This window comes from Doryrhamphus excisus, chromosome 13 (assembly GCF_030265055.1).
Source record: "Doryrhamphus excisus isolate RoL2022-K1 chromosome 13, RoL_Dexc_1.0, whole genome shotgun sequence".
NCBI classification, from domain to species: domain Eukaryota; kingdom Metazoa; phylum Chordata; class Actinopteri; order Syngnathiformes; family Syngnathidae; genus Doryrhamphus; species Doryrhamphus excisus.
The window spans coordinates 20,690,621-20,717,910 of NC_080478.1; the positions used below are offsets into that span (position 1 = coordinate 20,690,621).

General features: G+C 44.4%; 1 protein-coding gene across 8 annotated transcripts in view; it reads right to left on the reverse strand.

The window, feature by feature from the left end:
* Nucleotides 1-27,290, reverse strand: part of LOC131139972 (A-kinase anchor protein 6-like) — a 99,228-nt gene that overhangs the window by 40,362 nt on the left and 31,576 nt on the right. For all 8 annotated transcript variants that reach the window (XM_058089960.1, XM_058089959.1, XM_058089957.1 and 5 more), the window contains 2 exons: nucleotides 2,971-3,101; nucleotides 1,583-1,703 (listed from right to left, as the gene is read on the reverse strand). In XM_058089960.1, the coding sequence (XP_057945943.1) occupies nucleotides 1,583-1,703; nucleotides 2,971-3,101 (252 nt within the window). The remainder of the gene's footprint in view (nucleotides 1-1,582; nucleotides 1,704-2,970; nucleotides 3,102-27,290) is intronic.

Below are 27,290 nucleotides of genomic sequence, written 5' to 3' on the forward strand. Positions count from 1 at the left end.
GCTAATGTCGCGCATACATTACCGCGTACGTGGTCATCGCTGATCATGGATGTGTTTGGACCACAACAACGTGACGTCACATGCTAACAAGTGGCTATGACTTGTTGACGCATGTGTGTACTTAAACCAAGTAAAACTTTACATTGTGAAAAATTTGAAATGGTTGCAAGTCACCATCAAAAAAAAGAGAGAAGAAGAAGATGGTACGTTGGTACCTCAGTTATCAGTTATCGTATGCCCTGGTTTATGTTCAGTTTTCGATAATAATGATTACCAAAAATATGCTTAGGTTTTGGTACACTGTCTTGGTTATTGTATGGCCGTACATTACACGTAGCAAAGCCTATCATACTACCGAATCCAGTGCCTAAACAAAGCATCCACGCACTGGTAGTGAAGAACGGGTAGTGGTTCTTTAAGAACTGGAACACTATAGACAGATTCCGACCAAGGAATCCTTTAATCACCTTCATTTGACTGTTCTTCATAGAATTGAATCATAGAATCTTCATAGAACGATGAACAATTATTTCGGTCTGCAACTGTGCACACGTGTCCTGTTGGAATAACAGGAGACAACATGGCGACGTGTCCAAATCCTTGACCCGTGATGCCATCGCTAGCATATTTTAATTACACATCTTAATGACATCGGAAGCGTCACCATGCTAATGTCGCGCATACATTACCGCGTACGTGGTCATCGCTGATCACGGATGTGTTTGGACCACAACAACGTGACGTCACATGCTAACAAGTGGCTACGACTTGTTGGCGCATGCGTGTACTTAAACCAAGTAAAACTTTACATTGAGAAAAAGTTGAAATGGTTGCAAGTCACCATCAAAAAAAAGAGAGAAGAAGAAGATGGTACGTTGGTACCTCAGTTATCAGTTATCGTATGCCCTGGTTTATGTTCAGTTTTCGATAATAATAATTACCAAAAATATGCTTAGGTTTTGGTACACTGTCTTGGTTATTGTATGGCCGTACATTGCACGTAGCAAAGCTACTGCAGAATCCAGTGCCCAAACAAAGCATCCACGCACTGGTAGTGAAGAACGGGTAGTGCTTCTTTAAGAACTGGAACACTATAGACAGATTCCGACCAGGGAATCCTTTAATCATCTTCACTTGACTGTACTGTTGCTGTATTTCTTCATCGAACGATGACCAAATCTTTCTGTCTGCAACTGTGCACCCTGCGCTGATGAGGCGTTCACGCACACGGCGTATTTTTGAGTGTACACAAAGAATGTGAGAAACAATATTGAATTCAAGAAAGAAGTCGTAGCAAAGTACGAAGGTAGCATCTGTTCCAGTAGGACTGGACAGTTTACAATGAAGGTCTTTTCTGGTTTTTGGGTGTCGGTTTTCGTTTTGGAATGGATTCGTGACAAGAGACAAGAGACAAGAGAGCTTCCATTGTACGTATCGTGATCGTGACGTATCATGGTAAGCGTACAACGACAGTCATGGATTCGGGACAGCACTACGCGATCAAAATTTGGGACGAAGTACACGGTGTATAAAGTATACTTATTGGACAGGAGGACAGAAGGAGCACGGTGAAGCCTCCTACCTTGAAGAGGTGCTCTCTCTGCTCATCTGACATCATCAGCTGGTGACTGTCCGTCACCATGGCGTCCAAGTCCATCAGCCAATCCCAGAGCTCCTGGTATTCCGTCTCGAAGTCTTGAACGCTGAAGACGAGAAAAGATGAGTTTTTGTTGGAATTCATTTTGTTTTCAACTACCCCCTACCCGACCCCTCTCCCCCCGTCCGCCACCTTGCCCCCCCGCAAATCCACCCCCCCCCCCCCCCCCCCACCTTCGCTCAACACAGCCCATCAAATATTGATGCTTTTGGAACATCGGCTGATTGCTCAAACACACACATTACTGTCAGACGCTTTGTTAAGCTGTCTGTGTGTTTATGCATGTGTGTGTGTGTGTGTGTGTGTGTGTGTGTGTGTGTGTGTGTGCGGAGGGGTGGTGGTGGGGGGGTGGGGGGGTGTATTATTTATACATTCGCTGGTCTTCCAGGTCTCGGCGGGGCTCGCCGACATGTTTCTCAACATTAGCGGCGAAATTGTTTGGAATTCTCCGGTCGCCACTGCCGACAGTTTGACAGCTCTGTCGGGCCCACGGTGACACACACACACACACAAACTAACACACACACTAACACACACACACACACACGGAGAGAGAAAACACGGGGCGTCTGACAGGGCATCAAAGTGAAGAATAAACTATGAATGAATTGACAAAAACAAGCAAAATACAAAGAAAATAAAAGTGTTCTTTTATCACAGGTCAACATGGTGCAACACAACTCACACACACACAGACACACACACACACACACACACACACAGGGACCTACACTGGATCCTGGTCCTCCTTGTCGGAAGGACCACTGGGATATCGTGACCACATAGTACATAGAACAGCTACGACCTTTTTGTGTTTCCAATGTCTTTTTCCAGGTTTTCCCAAACCTAACAAGGAATTGCGGTGAAGGTGACGATGGGAGGAAAGCAGGAAGTCACTGAAGAGGAAGCTGGTGATGATGGTGGCGACAGGAAGTGGAGGAGGAGTTGAAAGAATTGCAAGAGGAAGGCGAGGCCAAGATGGTTTGCCGAAGTTTTTTATGGACAAACGGGAATGAAGAGAAGATGTCAAGAAGAACCCGAGGGATGAAGAGATAGAGAGGAAAGATGGGGGGGCGGGGGCATGGGGGGGGGGCGGGTAAGAAGTGAAAAGGTTGAATGAGTCATATCGCCATATTGCCACCTTTCAGTTGGCGACGTCGTTGGATTTATGAGGCGATTGGCCGCCGCTCGCCATCTTTAATGGCCTCTTCCTCTGGAGATGAGAACAATGGCGGAGCGGCAGCGCGGCGCCCCCTGCTGGCCCCCTGCTGGCCCCCCCTGCTGGCCCCCACTGTACCATTCATTCACCCTACCTGCTGCTGCGCACCAACTGGACGTAGCGTCTCTTGCCGGAGGGAACGGTGTAGTGCAGGCTGCTCAGTTTGGCCGCCATCTGCTCCAGCGCCACCTTCTGGACGTAGCGGTGGTTGGACATCAGCTCGGCCTGGGGGGGGGGGCAAGAAGTTGGCCGTGTTTATTACACCATGTTACCATGACAGCCACAATAAAGTAAACTAAACATGAAAAATCACTCCATTGTGATGGACTTGAATCCTGAGGAGCCTTCTCCTCACATTCAGTGTGGAAGTGGTAAGTCTTTGGCTTCTTTTTCCTTTGTTTTAAACCCTTTGAATACAATATATGATGCATGGTTGTGTGTGTGATTAGCTGTTTATTGGAAATGATGGATCCCGTGTTGTGATGGGCGTGCCCTTTAAAGCCCAGAGATGGTGAACACGCCACCAGAAAGACACTTTATCCCGCTTTCACATATTGGTGTATGCACTCACACCTCACACACACACACACACACACACACACTCCTGCTAACATAAATCACACACACCTTTAGCATGAATCGCATTCAGCGGAACAAATTACCTCTCATACAAGCACGTAACCATGAAGAGTGTCAGACACACACACACACACACACACACACACATATATATAGACACATAAACACAAACACAGACACACAGTGAGCGGCAGTCTCCTTCACGCACATCATCGCCGGTCGCACAATCATAGCGAGGCACACTGCGGCGCTCACGTGTAATTGCATACAAACTCTATGGAGATGAGGCTTCAATTGAGCCAATGTACACACACACACACACACACACACACACACACACACACGCTTCACCTCATCCTGCAACAATCTGAATAAAAGTGTTGTGCGTCGTCCGCCGTCTCATCTACTTAGCGGACTCAGCGGAAGGATCTGGAAAGGTCATCCAATCTGGTGGAGGCAGAGCGCCTCAATCAGGGAGCTAATAAACAAACCGGCAACACGCAATCATCTGTGTGTGTGCGTGTGCATGTGTGTGTGTGTTTGTGTGTGTGTGTGAGAGCGCTCTCACTTTGTTTAAATGTGCCTCCACTTTCATTCATTAGGGCGCACGGCGGCGGCTGCTGACTTGTTCATTACGGCCTTAGATTGTTCTTTTTAAGTCGCCAAGTCCCAAACTCCACTCAACACAATTTTTACCCCAAGAAGTTGTCTTGTGGATTACACCCGGCGGCCAATCAGAGCCCGGCGGCCAATCAGGGCCGGGCGGCATCCTGGAACCTTCACACACTCACACACACGAGTCCGCCGAGGGCTGCAGGTAGGCCGATCAAGCGGCTTGGAGCGCTTGGTGTTCACGTTGAACAGACCACATCAGGCCTACCCAAATACTATACTATACTATACTATACTATACTATACTATACTATACTATACTATACTAATACCCAAAGACTTACATTATTATTATTTATTCATTCATTCATTTTCTACCGCTTTTCCTCACGAGGGTCGTGGGGGGTGCTGGAGCCTATCCCAGCTGTCTTTTTGGGACGAGAGGCGGGGTACACCCTGGACTGGTGGCCAGCCAATCCCAGGGCACATATAGACAAACAACCATTCACACTCACATTCATACCTATGGACAATTTGGAGTGGCTAATTAACCTAGCATGTTTTTGGAATGTGGGAGGAAACCGGAGTACCCGGAGAAAACCCACGCATGCACGGGGAGAACATGCAAACTCCACACAGAGATGCCCGAGGGTGGGATTGAACCCTGGTGTCCTAGCTGTGAGGTCTGCGCGCTAACCCCTAGACCACCGTGCCGCATTATTATTTATTTAAATTATTTAAATTATTTGGGCAATTTACTGTTGACGCTGCACTTTACATTATGTTGTTCATATTTGGTGTCTATTCTATCGATTTATTCTCCACATTATTATTATTATTATTATTATTATTATTATTATAATTATTATTATTATTATTATTATTATTATTATTATTATTATTATTATTATTATTATTATTATTATTATTATTAATTATTACTTATCTTCTTTTGTGTCTGTTATTATATGGGAGCCAGGCAACGACATTTCGTTGGCAATTTCACGACTGTGTTTTTGTGCAATGACAATAAAGGGAGTCTATCTATCTATCTATCTATCTATCTATCTATCTATCTATCTATCTATCTATCTATCTATCTATCTATCTATCTATCTATCTATCTATCTATCTATCTATCTATCTATCTATCTATCTATCTATCTATCTATCTATCTATCTATCTATCTATCTATATAGTGAAACCTGCATGCAGTACTACAACTAGTCTGGAGGGGGCGACAAAAGCACCGTGATGAAGCAACAGTTCATTCATTCATTTTCTACCGCTTGTCCTCACGAGGAAGCTGGAGCCTATCCCAGCTGTCTTTGCACAAGAGGCGGGGTACACCCTGGGACAGATGGCCAGCCAATCCCAGGGCACATATAGACAAACAACCATTCACACTCACATTCATACCTGTGGACAATTTGGAATTAACGCCAATTAACCTAGCATGTTTTTGGAATGTGGAGTACCAGGAGAAAACCCACGCACGCACGGGTAGAACAGAAACGAGTGTGGGATTGAACTCAGGGTCTGCGCGCTAACCACTCGACCGCCGTGCAGCCCGATAGAAGAACCCATCTCATGAAAACAAACACTAATACACTCAGCGGACATTAAGTACACAAGTGAGAGTCTTTTCCAAGGGAACGGGAAGCCTTGGCAACACCTGATTGGACAGTTTGGACATTCCTTAGAATATTCCTTGGAATATCTTCCAGCCTATGAAGCAGGTGACGTGTGACTATTTGATTCCAAGTGCCTGAATATTGACCTTTAACGACAGCAACACCAAAGCAGGGCTGCCAAACATCCACACACCACGGAGAAAAAAAAGGCTGAAATCAGCCGGCTTTGACTTTTCGCTCCAACGTTGACGGTAATTTCTTGCGACATAAGTGTGCGTGTGCATGTATGTGTGTGTGTGTGTGTGCAAGTCAATACCGCAGGAGAGATATTCCAATAACGGGGTGTTTTTGTCTTGATAGAGCAGAGCAGTGTGTAATGATACAGGATCAATAATGGATATGAGGGCGGCCGGCGCTGCACGCACACACGGGTGCACGTACGCACACACAGGTGCACGTACGCACGCACGGGTGCACGTACGCACACACAGGTGCACGTACGCATGCACGTCGATACTGTAATACACTTGAATTTGTGTGAAGCTGCTGAATGGAGGCTGCGGTGCCATCTTGGAGGCCAACGTAAATACCTGGCATCAGGGGCGTCACTAGGTTCTGAGGACGGGGGGGTGGGGGGGGGGGGGGGTTAGCCCCCTGGAGATGCACAGGATATGAATGAATGTAGGAGACATTCCAAAAAATCCAAAAAACTAATAAGGAAGAAGAAGCGGGATATAAGTTTCCCACTTTTGGACAGATTTAGTAGAGATACTCAATAGTTTTAGGCCACCATTAAATGTACACAAGTACACACAATCTATACTGCAAAACCAGTGGACAGTGATCAATTATATAATAATCGTTATCATATTATTCATTAGCCTATTATTATTACTATCATCATTATTCTTCTTCTCATTATTACTACTACTAGTACTAGTAGTAGTAGTAGGCTAGTATTAGCCTGCTTTTGCACTATTATATGAAATTTGTCAGAGATTTTTTGTAAAAAATAATCTATAAAAAATTTTTAAAAATCTATAAAATTTTATAAAATAAGATTTTTAAGATTTTTTTGTAAAAAAAAAAAAAAGGGGGGGGGCTGAAGTACCCCTAAAATAGGCAGGAATAAAATAGATTTTTTTGTCCAAAAAAATCTATAAAAATTTTTTTTTAAATCTATAGATTTTATAAAATAAGATGTTTAAGATTTTTTTGTAAAAAAAAAAAGGGGGGGGCTGAAGTACCCCTAAAATAGGCAGGAATAAAATAGATTTTTTTGTCCAAAAAAAATCTATAAAAAATTTAAAAAAAATCTATAGATTTTATAAAATACGATTTTTAAGATTTTTTCGTAAAAAAAAGGGGGGGGGCTGAAGTACCCCTAAAATAGGTCTAATGATGCCACTGAATCTGAGTTTGAATCTGATAATGGTTGTGTAATAATATAATAATCATTATGATATTATTAATTAGCCTATTATTATTACTATCATCATTATTCTTCTTATGATTATTAGTATTAGCCTGTTTATTGGCTTGCTTATTAGCCTGCTTTTGCCCTATTATATGAAATTTGTCAGAGATTTTTTTTTGTAAAAAAAAAAAAAAATCATCCATCCATTTTCCTCTGGGGTCCGGGTCGCGGGGACAGCAGCCTCAGTAGGGAAGCCCAGACTTCCCGGTCCCCGGCCACCTCCTGCAGCTCCACCGGGAGGACACCAAGGCGTTCCCAGGCCAGCTGTGAGACATAATAAATCCCTCCAGCGTGTCCAAGGTCTGCCTCGGGGCCTTTTCCACGGCTGGGCATGCCCAGAACACGTCACCGGGGAGGGGTCCGGGAAAACCCGAAGAAATAAGGTGAGGAGCTCAGACATCCGGGAGGGGCTCAGAGTAGAGCCGCTTCTCCTTCACGTCGAGAGGAGTCAGTTGAGGTGGCTCGGGCATCTAGTCCGGATGAAAATAAATCTATCAAAAATATTTTTTAAATATTTTTAAAAAATCTAAAAAAAATAATAATAATCTATAAAAAAAAAACATCAAATTATTCAGGGGGGCTTAAGAACTAATGACTGGCACACATATGGCATACAATGCACACATCCACGATTGTGTTTTTTTCCACAGTTGATGCCTGCTTTTGGGGGGGGGGGGTGGTCAACTTCCGGGACCAGCAGAAAACGGAGTAATTAAGGCGGCCGTGAAATGGCTACTTTTGATATACGTCTCACTTCTACTTCCCTCTTCTCCTGAAAGCTTGACCTTGATGACTCAGATTTCACATCAACATTTGCAATAAATGCCACTGCATTAGATTGCCTTAGAGATTGGTTTAAAGTGCTCATACAGTCCTTTTCTATGTATTTATTCTACTATTCTACTAAGTACATCTCCAGGGATGAAAACAACCTGTGCTCCTTTGTTTTCAGTGGCTTATTTTCCCGGTGTTCTTGAAGGCATCATTAGTCATATTGTAGTTGTCTTTTAATGAATGATTGTGACACTGGTTGATGTTTTATTCCCCACCAACTAAATATCATCTGCTGAATGCTCGTGTCCTGTATCCCAAAAAGCCCCCCCCCCCCCCCCCCCCCCCTGCCCCCCCACCCCACACACGATGAAGATGTCGAGGATCAAGGCAGGTGTCAGCAGCGCACCGGGGGCAGGTGTTACAGCAGCAGCCATTAATAGTGACTAATTAACATTAGCCACTATTGTAATTAACATGCAAACTAATGAGGAAATAATGAAGCGGCATCAAAAAATCAGAACGAGGGCGGGATGAGTCGACTGACGGAGGATCAGGAGGTCACGGCGAGGAAGGGCAATGCACCATGGGACGGTAAAAGCGGCTGTCATGCCTCCATCACTTTCTCATGCAGTGACTGATAATTCTTAAAGGGGACCTAGCATGCTCATTTCCTAACCTTGGTATTGAGCTGCGGGCTCCTGTAGAGCAGCGACACGCAATAACCTGCATATAAAGCTTTCTAGATCTTCTTGCTGTTATTGTTAATGTACTCCACCCCCGGCCCTCTTCTGGGCACGCCCACTCTACTGTGATTAGTCACACTCCCGAGTGCTCCCGAGAACTTCCGGATATATAGGTCTGCATTTACTGAGTGCAGGCAATCTGCAGCCCATACAAGGAAGTCCGGATCACATTGAAGTCCGTAGGACTAAAAACAGTAAAGCAGATCCATCCAAAACTTTAAGACTTTAAGAATGTCGTAAACAAAGATTTGACATTTAGAAGTTTTCAGAGCTTGAAAAGCATTCATGACAAGAGAGAAAATGTAATCCCACAATAAAAGACTGGATTAATTTTAATCAAAGAACCGAAGAATGAATTCTATTTCATTCTTAGAATGGAAACATTCAAATGTTAAACGGCTTTGTTGTCGTTATTGGTTGGCGCTCTCTCGCTCTCTTTGGGGGAAACGTGACCACATGACCACGTGGAGGTCTGAGCGACCCGTCGTCAGTCAGTGGAAGTAGCGTTCCGACTCCAGAGCCATGACGTACAATGTCTACGCAATGCGACATGTTAGCATACTGCTAATGAGCGACACACGAAGCATCCGGGGAACACTCCTAATCAGCGGGGGTGCTAACGAGACCACAGACGGCTTTTTCTGCTGGGCCTAGCAGAAAGACGACGTGGGTTTTTTTTTTTTTTTTCATGTTTGATTAATTATTTTGGTTCCAATCCATTTCTGCTTCCCCCTTATTTAATTAAAATATCATTTTAAAACATAATTAACTTTTTAATCTGACTGCATGCCAGCGAGTCCACTGCAAATAACGTTCCTTTCTTCCTTCTTCCTATCTTCCTTTCGTCCATCCTTCATTACGCCTTCATTCCTTTGTTTATTTATTCATTCTTATTCTATGCTCTTATTTTTATTTTGCTATCGCTCCTGTCTTGTCTCGGTTCTTCTATTTTTTGATGAAGTGATTAAGTTTATTATGACATTTTTGCAGAGCTGCTGGAAATGTGAATTTCCCTTGGAGATTAATAACGGATGCGGCGAGCCAGTCTTCCTTCCTTTCTTACTTTCTCCCTTCTTTCCTTTGCTTTCTGTCCTTCCTCTCTCGGGGTATCGGGGAGACGGACGACGCCTGCAGCATTCTTGTGTAACCTGTTGGTCCCATACTGTGGGGGGGGGGTAATTTACATTGTAAGTGCAACTTTGAGATTGTGTCATTTCCAAAAAATTACTTTTGTGGTTTGTGTGTGTTTTTAATGATAGCAAGAGGGGGTAAATAGCAATCAGTCAGGGACGCTTTTATTTTGAAAGACAAAAGGGCTGATCCTATTAGGATGATTAAAAAAAAGATGCAATCATCATCTTCCTCATCACATCCACACGAATGACTGGCTTTATTTATTTAGTTTGCATGGAAAATAAAGTGAATAAAAGTCCATGACGTCAGAAAGGTTCCTTTCATTAAGAACCAAATTGTCTTTACTGGTTTTTATCCTTCCTCATCCCGTCTCACCTTTAGTCCCCTCAAGGACGTGATTCCATATTTTCAATATCCAAGATGGAACATGAATCAAGCCCCCCCCCCCACCCACCGAGACTCGTCGGAGGACACACATGAGGACAAGTGAACGAGGTAAAATGTATTGTATTGCGTGTTGCCTCATGTTTACAACATTTTTGGAGACTGGTTTCATTCGGCTTCTAAGGTTTTTCCTTATGGCTATCATAGACCGTTCCCACGTGTTACGGAATTAAAACAACATTCCCATCAAAGATTAAATATTGTTCAATTGATCTAACTCATTAAAACATTTTCCTCATCTCTGAAATTCCCACTTTCCCCCAAATTCCCAAAGATAAATTCTATTAAATGTTAGGAATTCTTACTATTTGCACATTTCTCAAACCATTCCAACACCCAAACCTTCAGGCTATCTATTTTCCACATCCTGAATATTCCCAGCATTTCAGTTCATCCTCAGCTGCTCAGCATTCATTCCCAATTTCCACTCATTTGATGAAGCTATTCCAAGGCGTAAAGGCCAACGTTCCTGCCGTGGCGAGATGCCGTGCCTCTCAGGTGTCGTTACAGCGGCTGGTAATTCCCACCCGGTCCGAGCAGGTTTCCATCATGGCTAACAAGGCCGTAAAAGGCGCCCCCTCCCCCGCTGCTAATTTCAATATCCCCCCGCTGCTGATGTGCGCTAGCAGAGAGCGTAAGCATGGTGGGAAGGAGACCCCCGAGGGGGAGGCTGCCATGCTGTGGCAGATGCCAGCGCTCGTAAAACATTTTATGATTTATGATTTTTTTATATGAACTATTATCAATAGCTTCCAGGTCATGTGACCTTTGACCTCCAAACCACATTGTATCAGTAGGACTAGTCTGCTAGTACCATACACACCCATTTATTTTTGTACTTAACGTTCCTATGATTTATATGAATATTTTATATGAACTATTATCAGTAGCTTCCAGGTCATGTGACCTTTATTTTTACAAGAAAAGTTGTAATATCACAAGCAGTAACACAGAAAGAAGGAAAGATTTACGAAGAACCGTGATAAAGACTTCATTTCAAGTTTCAACTGCTCTCACACTAACAATGTCACATATTCCTTATACAATCATTTATTTCAATGTAAAAAAAAAATAACCATGTACATATACGTAGTGTAGAGGTGTCCTGATCTCCACACCATCTCCACCATCTCTTCCACGGGCAAATTCAAGTTTTTTGGCCATAAAGAGAACATCATGAGTTACATCATGAGTCAAATGTGGGAAACATCTGCCTAAGTATGAGTAGCGTCTTCATTCAACCCAGCTGACACAACATCGAACGCCAGAGTCACGTCTGCTTAAGTATGAGTAACAAACAAAATGGCTGAAAAATGTCTGAATTGCATCTATCAACATCCAGTTTGTGTCTTCTAAAAGACCGAGCTCCGCCCAACGCCTCATCCCAACAGACGGAGGTGCCACACTGCTTGTTTCCAAATGATATTCAGTTGACTATTATTTTGTAATACAGTTTTTCCTTGCCACTTTGCAGTCTCCTATTAGTCAAAATATTTGTAATTTGTTCTCCAGCCAGCAGTATCACGCAGACAACAAACCAATACTAAATACAATATTAAAAACAATAAATAAAGCATCAACATTACACACAATTATTCAGCCTGAACCAAAGAGTTCCTCATCCGATTGGTCCTACATTTATTAACACTGAATCGCCAACCCGATGGAAGTGACCTGAACTCATCATGCAGGGGATGTTTGGGATCATCAAGGACTGACTGAGCCTTCTTCAGAGTCCGCCTGTGGTCATTGAACGTGGTGCCAGCAATTCTGCTGCACATTGAAGTGATGCCCTTGAACCTGTTCCTGTTCTTCGGGGTGAGTAGCCCATACCAGGTGATAAAAGAAAAGGTCAGCACAGACCGGATAAAACAAGAATAAAGCATTTCCATAAAAGTGTTATCCAATGTGAAACTGCAAAGCTTACAGTAACAATACAGCATCCACCTGAGATCGGAATGTGAGCCGGTGGTCCGGCATGGTTCCAAGATATTTATATTGCTTGACCAAGTCAACAGCCAAGTCATTAATGACGACAAGAGAGAAGACAGTAGGATTCGTCCTAAAATCTACAATCACGTTCATGGTTAAAACGGACCAGTCCATGGTCTCAGACACTACAGGGTCACGATCAGGGTCATCCTATCCCTGCCTCCGCCAAACCTATAAGCAAACTGGAATGGATCCAAATTTGCCTGAACGGCATTCAAAGACTTCACAATTTTCTCTAAAGTTTTCATCACCAGAGAGGTGAGAACCACAGGTCCAAAAGGATTAGGGGCCTTAGGACGGTTCATTTTGGGCAGAGGAGCAATAACAGAATCCTTCCAAACATGAGGAACCTTTTGAAATTGGAAAGCCAACTGAAAAATAAGAGAAAATGTCAACTGGTCCGCACAATTTTGGGGGATCCGATGGCAATACCATCAGGGCCGGGCTTTTGGTTTCTTGAACACCGTGATAAAAATGTTCAGTTCAGTTGCCAGCTCAAGATCAGACTTGTCTTTCTGGGAGATGACACTCTATTTAAGCAGCATCCCCATCGTAGACCTGACCCCCTCCCAGGCTGAGCTGGAGATGAGGAGCTGAGATGAGGAGCCTCTCCACTTTGCAACCTTCGAGTCTTTCCTCACTTGTCTGTCATCCTGGGTCACCTTGGTTAAAACATTCAGTATATTCCGCGGTGGGATGGAGGTTTGTTTTAGAGATCTAGAGATCCTCGGCTGATTTTTTTTGGATATAAGGAATTTAATTTTTGGGGAATTCCCCAAAGTTTTTGCAGTTTTCAATCAATTCATCCAAATCCACTCAGGCTTCTTTAAACACATCCCAGTCTGTACAGTCCTAACAACGTAGTTCAAGCCCGGACCCTGCCGGGGGCTCCAGACTAACATCCACAGATCCACAGATCCACGCTGACGGACAGTTGAGCAGGGCTCGCCAAGGAGCGAACAGCTCGAGCTGTCAACCGCTTTTCCAGCGCAGCTCTTGAAAGCATCGGGGATTGGGGTTTCCCAACGTACTTTAGCAGTCACACCAGCTGGCATCCGTTACGTGAGCATCCGCCACTTCCTGGCATCAACCATACGGGAGCAACAGAAGAACTTGTCATTTTTTTGGTGTCTTTCAAAAAAATCCAAACGGTCATCAGAGGACACGCTTTGAAGACGTTCAAGATGGCACATGACCACGGAACTTTTCGCTTGTAGTTTGATTTGACATATGCTGTTTGTGACACGGGGCTGCACGGTGGACAAGTGGTTAGTGCGCAGACCTCACAGCTAGGAGACCCGAGTTCAATCCCACCCTCGGCCATCCCTGTGTGGAGTTTGCATGTTTTCTCCGGGTACTCACATCTGCACAGAAAACATCTGTAATTCACTGGTTCACACTGCACGCACCGGGGCTCGAACACAAGACCTACGGTATGGGAGACCAGAGCGCTGACCGTTGGGAAAAGAGCCCAGACTGTCGACTCAACCCTTAGCACAGCTCTTAAAGCCGAGGGAGTAAAGCCCTTGGTCATAAAGACGTTACAACACACCCGGTTATCCAGAGAATAAGAAGATGTAGCAGGAGGGATCAGTATTGCCAACATAGCAACGTGGTGTTGACATTTCGGGACCCGTCTAGATACTCTTTGTCACGAAGCAACTAGCGACGAATCTAGTGAAGAGACTGTTGGAGACTGTCAAAGAGATGCGGATGAGTGGTTAGCGCGCAGGCCACACAGCTAGGAGACTCAAGTTCGATTCCACCCTTGGCCATCTCTGTGTGGAGTTTGCATGTTCTCCCCGTGCATGCGTGGGTTTTCTCCGGGTACTCCGGTTTCCTCCCACATTCCAAAAACATGCTAGGTTAATTAGCCACTCCAAATTGTCCATAGGTATGAATGTGAGTGTGAATGGTTGTTTGTCTATATGTGCCCTGGGATTGGCTGACCACCAGTCCAGGGTGTACCCCGCCTCTCGCCCCAAGAAGACATCTGGGATAGGCTCCAGCACCCCCGCGACCCTCGTGAGGATAAGCGGTAGACAATAAATGAATGAACGTTTGTGACATCAGTCCTGGTACTTTTCTGACACACAACTCGTATGTGCACATTTGACTTCTTGGACAATTATGTCCAAGTTTCCTTAGTTTGAAGTTTTGCATTTTGTTCCCAAAATGAAGAAAATGATGCTGTCAAAGCTGAGGTTCGTATTGATGACGGTTATTATGGCGTACCATTACACCCATAATAAATAAAATAGTAAGAATACCAATAAAACGGTGGCATTCAATAAAGTCACTGATATGCTAACACTCTAGCTTGCCTTTGGCTTTGGGGGCGGAGCTTGATTGATTTTCCATACAAGTGATTCCTCATCATATTTCCAAGACAATATTCTTCCTTTTCCTCCTTCTTCTTTATCCTCTTTCTTCTTCTTCCTCCTCCTCCTCTGCAGCATCATCATCATCATCATCAAACACTGGTCAAAGCGGAATAATTGTCAATGAATATTTAACAAGGTTTCAGATGGAGGATAGACATCAACCCCTCGTACACACACACACACACACACACACACAGCGAGGTTAGCGATGCGGCGTGGTCAATGGTGCGTTCAGCTGCCAGTGGATTGGCGAGGTTGTGGGGGGGGGGGGTGATGAAGTGCAGAATAAATACTAAATAAACACCCTCTGAGTCGCTCCACATACTGTATGTAACCACCGTCTCCGATGGCGGACATTTTGTGTCCTCCTCTAAGTGGACGCCGTTCAAGGTCGTGACATTGGCATCAGGTGGAAATGTCACATGTCCAGTAGCCAATGGGATATGAATTCAACCCGTTCACACCAGAGTGAAAGACTACTTAGCTGCTGGATAGTTGATGAACTTGCTCGGTGTTAGCACCGATGCGTTTAAGAAACGTCGTAAAACTGAGACGTAAAGGAAGCAAAAAGAGTCACTAAAACCGAATGAGGAGAGAAGACAACACTGACCATTCCTGAAAGACATAAACGTGTCGGTGGTGTTTTCTACTGGAACTTCTTTACTTTACCTTTCCTTCTCTGACACTCAGGTCCAATTAGGCTGCACTCATTTGCATTTTCCTTCTTTTGTGTGTCAAATAACCAGAACCAAAGACTGCACCCAAACACAACACACTTCCTGTTCTGTGGTGGAAGTCAAAGACATTTTAGTACTTGCGAGGTCGCTGAATGTGTGGAAGTGGTCAATTAGAGGAAAACCATAACCAATACTTTAGTGTTGCCGTGCCCTGCAGACACGTATAGTAGTAGTAGTAGTATATTATAGTAGTAATCCCTCATTTACTGTACTTTCATTGGTTCCAGGCCTGACCATGATGAGTCAATTTCTGCAATTGCTTATTTATGAATGGAATACTTCCATACTTAGCACATACAAAACCTGTTTACGACCTTGTCAATACAGTTTTTAGCATTATTAGAGCCCTCCAAACATGAGCTAACATCCCTATAGTCACCTTAACACTGCTATTTTAGTAGACATAATAAGAGCAAATAAGCCGCTTAAGACTTAGACAGGACTCGTGTTTGTGTGTGTTGCTATAAATGGGAGCAGGGTGGCAAACAGGAAGTGACGTCACTGGGCTCAGAGTTGATTCTTTTCATTCTAACCTGCAATAAAAGCCTGTTGTTCTGGTGGCGTGTCTCACCGAACATTACAGTAACGTTACGGGCATCAGGTGACCAGCGCAGAATACTACATATCATTCACAGTATCATTGAACGCATCATCTGAATGCCTTATACACTGTATATGTATTTGGTAATGGTAATGGTAATGCTAATAGTAATGGTAATGGTAATGGTTTTATTTCATTTGAACATGCATTAGATTCCAATTGAATGCATCCCATAATCAGTTCCCAGTTCCACATGTCCAAAAGGAGTAGGAAGAAGCAAAGCTTATTAAATCCTACCCCTCCATCTGGTACTTTTACAATCACTAACTGTTACATTTGTTCACTTCCTGCTTTCATAATATAGTTTAAGGTTTTTTTTTAGTTTTTTTTAATAAAGTACTCGGTGATATGAGCATCCAATGCCATAATGGTTACCATAGTAACCATCAATATAGTGATATATATAGCACATCATGACTGGTTCAAGACTCTTCATCCTTGGATTTATCCTTGTATTTTTCTTATGCTCAAAAGTTCTTAACAAAAAAAGTGTACAATTTGCTTGAATATGCATATTTTTGACTAATACTAGGCGGTATTCAACCATGAAACTGCATTATTTATTCATGAGGCTGTGACATCTGAACCCCAAAGCGGCGAGGAACAACGCTAGGTGTTTTTTTTATGATGTTATTGTGATTTGTCAGGTTGTAAGTCAGTGGCACCCAAGGTGGGGGTCATTTAAAAATTCCAAAAATCCCAAATAATGTATCAATAGATGTAACAAGAGAAACTAGAAATGTCAATAATAATAACATTGACATAGAGAACATATACTAGCAAGTGAATGTCTTTGATTTTTTTTCATATGCCGCTTTCAGAGTTGTTGACCACTTCCCCCCACAGAGCGTTCCAAAGCAAGGTGCACGGCCCGGTTCGGGAATGTTGAGCTTCCTCGCAGCTTGTCTCATTGTAATCAGCAGCCCTCACAGCCAATCTGCTGCCCATAAAAACGTCTGCTGGCGGATGACAAACGGCCTGTAGAATTACCTTATCTGCCCGTGATTTAGTGTTCCTCTCAGGTGGAGACAAAACAGCCTCCACACCTCCAACACGCCATCTTTCCATCCACTCATCCATCCAGCCTTTTTATCACTCCTCCATCATCTTGCCCTCCTTCCCATCAGCGTATTCATCTTCTGCTTTCATCCTCTTCCGCCTTTCATTCAGCAGACATTTACATGCACGCTTTAGAGGAGCTGGCGCCGACATTAACGCCCTCATTGGACTACTTGTGATGTACACACCGGTGACCCACACTTGGTGTGGAACCGCATTTACATGCTTACAGGAGGTCTACGTGCCGGTTGGGTTCCTTTAGGGAACTTCTACTGTACCTCACACTGTACGCACGACACTTGAAGGACTGTACATGGAAATAGAGGAACTTCATGCACGCTTTTATTTCATCACATGTGGACTACTGTACTGTACTGTACTGTACTGTACTGTACTGTACTTTACTGTGGAATCAGTGTCTCTCCCGCTTACAGTTAGTCCACAACTCTGCGGCACGGCTTTTAACAGGAACCAAAAAGGGGGGGGCACATCACCCCAATTCTGGCCTCCCTGCATTGGTTGCCTGTTCGTTTTGGGATCGATTTTAAGATTTGATTGTTTGTTTTTAAGGCCTTGAATGGGCTGACCCCCTAAATACGTACATCTCGGACCTCATCCTAATTTACTGAGGTCCGAGGACCAGCTCCACCTTGTGGTGCCCAAGACGAGACTTAAGACCTTTTCTGTGGTTGGCCCCAAGCTATGGAAGTGTCTCCCTTCCCAACATCGAAACCTTTAAGTCTTGTTTTCAAATCCACTTTTATTCTCTGGCTTTTAACTCGGAGTTAGTCGTATGGTCCTGGGTATTTTAGTTCTTGCTTTTTATTTTTTATACTTTTATTGCTTTGATTCTTGTTTTGAATATTTGAATATCTATTTTACTATTTTATTTCTTATTTCATCTTTTAGTTTTGGATTCAATTCAATTTGTACCTTTATTTATTGTATAAAGGTACGTGCATGCGTGGGTTTTCTCCGGGTACTCCGGTTTCCTCCCACATTCCAAAAACATGCTAGGTTAATTAGCCACTCCAAATTGTCCATAGGTATGAATGTGAGTGTGAATGGTTGTTTGTCTATATGTGCCCTGGGATTGGCTGGCCACCAGTCCAGGGTGGACCCCGCCTCTCGTCTTTAGTCAGCTGGGATAGGCTCCAGCGGTGAGGAAAAAGCGGTAGAAAATGAATGAATGAATTTGACTAGTCTGTGCAGCACTTATAAAGGAAACTTATAAAGTTTATAAAATGTTTTATATAAATCAAGTGTATTGGATAAAAAGAAGAATAGGAATGGAATCATAGTGAATGAATCCTAAAAACGGGAACAACTGCATACTTTTTTGATCCCTGCATGCTGGAAAGGGTTGCAAGACAACCACAAGCATGAACGTAATGAAGGTAAGGAGTTGTTCTGCTCAGGAGACCAGAAGCAGGTTGTGGATACCTGGGGGAAAAAACTGCCAAAGTGGAAAAAAATCCTGTCGTACTTCCTCTGTGTACCAATATGTGACTGTGTACTTTTTGCCTATGTATTCTTTTGCCACGTGCACATACGTAACTAGCGTTTTATTATGGCCGTGTTTCCATAACTATGAAACGTTGGCTAACCAACGATCAGCGGTGCATTCACTTACTGGCTTGCTTTGACACAATATTTACCGACTGATGACGCAGCATCAGGAGCAACTGGAGCTTCAGTATCTTGCCCAAGGGTACTTTGGCATAATCGCACTAAACTCCATAATATTGCACTACCAGACAAGACGGGGGCGTACGGCTCGGGATGACCCCAGAACTATGACGGGGTTCTGGAATTATGACAATCCAGTGCTGCAATTTTGTGGCCGACTCGAAATCAGACCCTCCAGTCGCTCAGGGTAGATCATATTTTTATTTCTGACGCTCCAAATATGTTGAGATGATTCTCTCTCTCTCTGTCGTCTGTCGTTGGACTTTCACCTCCTCCTCGCTACAACGACCACGGCCGTGCATGAAGTGCGACTTCGCTCCTGCCTTTCATTCATTCATTCATTTTCTACCGCTTATCCTCACAAGGGTGGCGGGGGTGCTGGAGCCTATCCCAGCTGTCTATGGTTTAGAGGCGGGGTCCACCCTGGACTGGTTGCCAGCCAATCCCAGGGCACATATAGACAAACAACCATTCACACTCACATTCATACCTATGGACAATTTGGAGTGGCTAATTAACCTAGCATGTTTTTGGAATGTGGGAGGAAACCGGAGTACCCGGAGAAAACCCACGCATGCACGGGGAGAACATGCAAACTCCACACAGAGATGGCCGAGAGTGGAATTGAACTCGCGTCTCCTAGCTGTGAGGCCTGCGCATTAACCACTCATCCACCTCATCCATCCACTCATATTTTCTGCATATCATAGAATCTGCATATCTTCTGCGTATTCATCATAAAATGATGTTTGCACGTGTTTTTAGCATGCTAACCTTTAGCAGACCAGGCCCTTCGTCTTCTTCTTCTGAGTGAATACATATTTTATGGGGTGATTCAAAAGTTGTCGATATCGCTCTGCCGAGCCGTTGCAATTCAAATTAAAAAGGAGAGAAGAAGAAGGTAAATATTGTAATGGTCATTTTTCAGTACAGTCATGGATTAGGGACATCGCTAGCTACACCGCTAACATCGGCCATCACAGCCAGGAACTATGAAGTACACCTTCCTCTAGTTGAAGTGACGGTAACAACCACGACTCCTTGGCCGTTTTTATTCAACATCCAGACTTCTTTGATAGACCGTGTGTGTGTGTGTGTGTGTGTGTGTATGTGTGTGTGTGTGTGTGTGTGTGTTGTTTGAATACAAATAAGTTAAACAATGTTGAAATGTGTTTTTGATTGTGTGGCTTTGAGAGCGGCGTGATGCACGGTGTAATTGAGTGGCCAGGAGGAAGGTGTGTGTGTGTGTGTGTGTGTTTGCACGTGAGAATACGTGCACGTACACATGCACAGACGCACATCCGTGGCCGTACGTGCAAGCTAGTGTTATGCTGGCAAAAGCGTGTGTGTTTTTTATTATTATTATTATTATTATTATAGTGGGCTGAATGATTTCTCCACGCTTCCAAATGAAAAATAAATGGAAGCCAATGTTTTTGTCCCACCCACGCCCACACAAACTAAATCCACACTAAAGTTTAAAGAAAAGGAGTTAACCACCTCAATTGTAACACATAGAGTATCAAAATGGGCCTCATTATAAGGCCGGGCTATATAAGTGTTGGGTGTAATCCATCCATCCATCCATCCATCTGTCCATCCATCATACGTCCATCCATCCATCTGTCCATCCATCTGTCCATCCATCATACGTCCATCCATCCATCCATCCATCCATCCATCCGTCCATCCATCCATCCGTCCATCCATCCGTCCATCCGTCCATCCGTCCGTCCGTCCGTCCATCCATCTGTCCATCCATCATACGTCCGTCCATCCATCTGTCCATCCATCCATCCACCCATCCATCCATCTGTCCATCCGTCCGTCTGTCCATCCGTCCATCCATCCATCATACGTCCGTCCATCCATCTGTCCATCCATCCGTCCACCCATCCATCTGTCCGTCCATCCATCTGTCCGTCCATCCATCCGTCCACCCATCCATCCATCTATTCGTCCATCCGTCTGTCCATCCATCCATCTGTCCGTCCATCCATCCACCCTTCCATCCATCCGCCCTTCCATCCATCCATCCATCCATCCGTCTGTTCATCCATCCATCTGTCCGTCTGTCCATCTATCCATCCATCTGTCCATCCATCCATCCATCTATTCATCCATCCATCTGTCCGTCCATCCATCTGTCCATCCATCATACGTCCGTCCATCCATCCGTCCACCCATCCATCTATTCGTCCATCCGTCCGTCCATCCATCCATCTGTCCGTCCATCCATCCATCCATTCATCCATCCGTCCATCCATCCACCCTTCCATCCATCCATCCGTCTGTTCATCCATCCATCTGTCCGTCCATCCATCCATCCATTCATCCATCCGTCCATCCATCCACCCTTCCATCCATCCATCCGTCTGTTCATCCATCCATCTGTCCGTCTGTCCATCTATCCATCCATCCATCTGTCTGTCCTTCCATCCATCCATCCATCTATCTATCCGTCCATCTGTCCATCCATCCATCCGTCCTTCCATCCATCTATCTATCCGTCCATCTGTCCGTCCATCCATCCATCCATCATTCATCCATCCATACATCTGTCTGTCCATCCATCTGTCCATCCATCCATCCACCATTCCTTTTGTCCATCCATCCATCCACCATTCCTTTTGTCCATCCATCCATCCACCATTCCTTTTGTCCATCCATCCATCCATCCAGCTCTGCCACGTAAAGACGTAATTCTCATCTGTTATCATTAAGAAGAATGCAAAGGATATTTTAGGATATCTTGGCACCGACTCTCTTCTTCTCCTTGGAAGTTAGCAGACATTTATCTTGGATGATTCTATTCCGTCTGACTCATCCTTACATTTCATAAACCTTCATGATAACCTTCTCACAAGTGGAGATAACCAACAGGTAAGGGGAGGTGAAATCTATTTAATAGGCGGTCCTTGAGGCCTCTGGTAGGTCTAATCTATGTGGACCCGTTTAACCAACAGGTAGCACCATGTGCTTCGTGTGTTAACTTCCTGTTGTCATTGTTGTTCACACCACGAGGGCGAGGTCAGTGTTGATAAACTGAATGCTGAAATTTACCTCCGACTTGTTCCTGAGCGTCTCAAGCTCACCTCAATAAAGACAAAGTTGCCTAAGTGGCAACATGGAGCCCTCCTGCTCCGTCTTCTTATTCTCTGACAGATCAGGTGCTTATGAGAGTAACAACCAGCTAGGTCCCGTTCTACAAGCGTTATGAGAAATGGTACCGCCTAATGTATGCATTTACAAAATGGACGAATGTACGGGAAATACTGGTTTTGGTTTGGTTGCCAGTTAACGAGCAAACTGGTTCTCGGATTCTTGGATTTATTCCTCCCTCGAGCGGCACAACTCGGAACAAGTTCATCATGGTGTCACCAGCCAGTTAGTTGATGATTATTATAGCTCGTAGATTCATGTCCGTGAAACAAAAGACGCAAGATGTCGGCGATGTTCAAGTACAAACACGAAGCGATGACACGCTTAATTCAAAACTTTCCATGGCGTTGGATGAGAAAGGATGGGTAAACTTTCATCATGGCGTCATGCGTCGACTCTCGTTAAACGGGCGACAACTTTCATCAAACTGTCGCGGTGTTTAACAAGCCGGAGTGACACGCGCAAAAAAAAAAACACTTTAGACTTTTACCATCCACGTAATTAAATATTTGAAAAATATCAGGAATGGGAAATTAAAAAGCTCAGCACCGCTATCGCTTTGTTAGCTCTCAGAGAGCATTAAGAACGTCACACCGCCGCCGGCAAACATACACGAAGAACACCCCCCCCCCAAAAAAAAAAAAAATATATATATATATACACAGTACATATAAATGAATTTTCTAAATTCCATTTTGGAGCGCTTCCTCGTGTTAATACCTGAAGCACGCTACCGCCATCCTTAATTATTTCTTATTGCTACGGACGCTATTTGCATATTTCATTTAGCTGTTGTGACGGGGTGGGTGGGGGGGTTGGGGGGGGGGGGTCTTTTTTTCACAAATATTTCTCCCAACTTAAAATAAAAGACGGACGTCTTTCAGGCTGATTCTACCGACACGTTTCTGGGATTGGTCACGTGATCTCGAAATGATGAGCCAGATTGTCAGATTAGCGTAGCAGGCCTCGGTACGCATCAACAACAAGTTTGTGGCCCCAAAAAGTTTTGCTAGCACACACAAAGAAAAGCCAAGTTGGATCAAGTTAGTTAGCGGAACCACGTTAGCGACGCCATGGAAAAAAACATCTTTGCAGGGGAGGGTTTAACATGTCAACTGCTCTGATGTTTAATGCATCAGCTTCATGCCCATCATGCCGTGTGTGTGTGTGTGTGTGTGTGTGTGTGTGTGTGTACATGCAAGTGTGTACATGTGTGTGTGTGAGAGACGCTAAAGCCGGCGGCTGCAAACACACTCCGATGGCTTCCAAATGACCGCGACTTAAACACGGATTAACACCAACGCCAACTTGAATGTTAAACGACGGAGCCGTGCGGTGGCGAGCAGGACCACGCGTCTGATTGGTTGGAGCAGGTATCACGCATACGCCCGACGCCGCCTCATTTACTCAACAAGCCGCTAAGAACCTCGGGACAACGTTTTCATCACTTGCAGCGCCAATGCTTACATCCTTACGTCCTTACATCCTTACGTCCTTACGTCCTTACGTCCTTACATCCTTACATCCTCACGTCCTTACATCCTTACGTCCTTACGTCCTTACGTCCTTACATCCTTACATCCTTACGTCCTTTCTATCTGACAACCTGCATCTTTGTCACATCTTCATCACGCTACTCAACCGCATCCTCCTCCTCATCCTCCTCATGCACTTATGCTCTCCTTCTTCATCCTCAACATTCTTAGCCTCCTCATTCCCTTCATCATCTTCATAGCCTCCTCATTCCCTTCATCATCTTCCTATCCTCCTCATCCCTGAGCCTCCTCATTCCCTTCATCATCTTCATAGCCTCCTAATTCCTTCACCTCCTCATTCCCTTCATCATCTTCCTATCCTCCTCATCCCTCAGCCTCCTCATTCCCTTCATGATCTTCCTAGCCTCCTCATTCTCCTCATAATCTTCAAATCCTCCTCATTCCTTAGCCTCCTCATTCCCTTTATCATCTTCATAGCCTCCTCAGCCTCCTCATCATCTTCATATCCTCCTCATTTCTTACCCTCCTCATTCCCTTCATCATCTTCATAGCCTCCTCATAATCTTCATATCCTCCTCATTTCTTAGTCTCCTCATTCCCTTCATCATCTTCATATCCTCCTCATCCCTTAGCCTCCTCATTCCCTTCATCATCTTCCTAGCCTCCTCATTTCTTAGCCTCCTCATTCCCTTCATCATCTTCATATCCTCCTTATCTCTCAGCCTCCTCATAATCTTCATATCCTCCTCATTCCTTAGCCTCCTCATTCCCTTCATCATCTTCATATCCTCCTCATCTCTCAGCCTCCTCATAATCTTCATATCCTCCTCATTCCTTAGCCTCCTCATTCCCTTCATCATCTTCATATCCTCCTCATCCCTCAGCCTCCTCATTCTCCTAATCATCCTCCTCCACATCATCCTGTTCCCCTCATCCTCACCTTCTTCATCCTCATCCTTCTCATTAGCCTCCTTATGCTTCCATCCTTCTCATACCCACCTTCTTTATCCTCACTACCCTCATCCTCTCTGTCCTTATCCTCTTCCTCATCTTCCTCATTCCAATGACCCCCCCATCCTTACCTCCTTCATCTTCATCCTTATCCTTCTCATTCCCCTCCTCAACCCCGTCATCGTCATCATCGTTATGCCGTTCATCCTTCTCATCCTCACCTCCTTCATTCTCTTTGTCCTCATCCTCTCTGCCCTTATTCTCCACCTCATCTTCCTCATTCCCATGATCCTCACCCTCCTCATCCCCACCTTCTTCATCATTGTCCTCCTTATACCCTTCATTATTCTCATCTTCATCTTCCTCATGCTCGTCATCCTTATTCCCGTGATCTTCGTCACCCTTCATCCTCACCTTTTTCATCCTCATCCTTCTCATTCTTACTTTCCTCATCCTCCTTATGCCTTTCATCCTTCTCATCCTCACCTTCTTCATCCTCATTACCCTCATGTTCTTTGTCCTCATCCTCCTCATTACCGTTATCCTCATATTCATCATTGGCTTGTATGGAAAATAAAAACTGACACAATCAAATAACCATTCAATAGTTAGTGGCTTCCATACACCGTACCACCATACCACCATACCACCATACCACCATACACCATACACCATACCACCGTACCACCATACCACCATACACCATACACCATACCACCGTACCACCATACCACCATACCACCATACCACCATACCACCATACACCATACCACCGTACCACCGTACCACCGTACCACCATACACCGTACCACCGTACCACCGTACCACCATACCACCATACCACCATACACCTTACCACCGTACCACCGTACCACCATACCACCATACCACCATACCACCATACCACCATACCACCATACCACCATACCACCGTACCACCATACCACCATACACCATACCACCATACACCATACCACCGTACCACCATACACCATACACCATACACCATACCACCATACACCATACCACCATACCACCATACCACCATACCACCATACCACCATACCACCATACCACCATACCACCATACCACCATACACCATACACCATACCGCCATACCGCCATACCACCGTACCACCATACCACCATACCACCATACCACCATACCACCATACCCCATACACAGTATGTGAAATGTTACAAACTCGAGTTCTCCCCACAGCCTTGAACGCAACATCCATGTCTTGTTTCCTGCTTGACCTCCTTCTTTCCTTTCCTCTTTTTCCTCCTCTTCACCTTCATCCACACACACACACACACCTGACACACACACACACACACACACACACCTGACACACACACACACACACATACAGGTCTTTGTGGTCTGTGGGGTGAAATAGAAGCCTGAGGCCAACAAGCTGTCTCCACCAGCTACACTGATAAGAAACACACACACACACACACACACACACACATAGTTGTCACACAAGTGCCAACAGTCACAATCACACTTGTACCTCAGCCACACACACACACACACACACACACACACACACAGAGAGACATTATTTAAGTACACCAAGTGTACGTGAAATACTACCCATGGGATCACTTATCACGTCTTACTTTAATATTTGCTGCTCTTCTTCTACAAATACACACACACACACACACACACACACACCATAAGTGTGTAACAATATTACACACTTATGACATCACATACGTGTGTGTGTGTGTATTTGGATGAGTTTAGTTGAGCTTCTCTAACAGGATTTGAGTACTGCGTGTCCAAAAGAACATCTAATCCCCCACCCCCCTCCATCCCCCTCCATCCCCCTCCGCCATTCTCAACAGGTGGGTCATGACCCTAAAATGGGTCGCCCAGTAGTGTAATGACCAAATGTATGCGAACGCCTTCAAAAGTTAGCGGCCACTCGGCAGACTCGAACCGCTGCAAACCGTCTTATCCACTTTCTGGGACGCTGATCCTCATTGGGGGGGTGGGGGTATGCTGGAGCCTATCCCAGCTGACTTTGGGGGAGAGGCGGGGCGCATTCTTGACTGGGATCTAATACATTACTATTACTATCATTATTATTATTATTAAAATACACACAGTACAGTACAGTACAGTACATAAGTGGGACCCTGACAGTGTTCTAGTAAGAAGTACATTATAAACAAAGTATATACTATATAGAGTGTAGTTCCACAACCATATAAATATCATCATTTGTCTGGAGCTGGAGCTGATCCCATTGGCCGGACACCATGTGCAAGATCTCCCCGAGTCCTGAACAACAGGAGAGGTTTCAGGAATGATGGAATATCGGGATCAGAGCGTTCCGGAACGAGCTACTACAAAAACTGGTAGAAGCTCTCAATTCATCTCAGTTAAGTCATTTTTCTTAACGTCACTTTTTTAGCATGTTTTTCTTTAATGAAACTTATTAAAATATTAAATATTTTAAAGATGAAATATTTTTAAATATTAAAAGAGAAAAAAAATCATTATCATTCTGGAAAAGGTTATAGAGCTGTTTCTAAAGCTTCGGGACTCCAGCCAACCACAGTGAGAGCCATTACACACAAATAGCGAAAACACGGAACCTTCCCAGAAGTGGCCCGCCAACCAAAATTCCCCCAAAAGCACAGCAAGAACCCATCCAAGAGGTCACAAAAGACCCCACAACAACATGAAAAGAACTGCAGGCTTCACTTGCCTCAGTTAAGATCAGATATTTGTCTGTCAAAGCTCATGGAAGGAAGTTTTGTTCCATATTTGTCAACTTTGTGGACTTAAAAGTGGACTTGTGAGACGCATCAGCAGGACATCTTTGTCTAACGAGATGTCTTCTAACGAGATGTTTGCATCCTTCCGGTCTCACATGCCAAAGATTCCATGGGGAATATTCCTCCTGGTCTTCATGAGACCTCA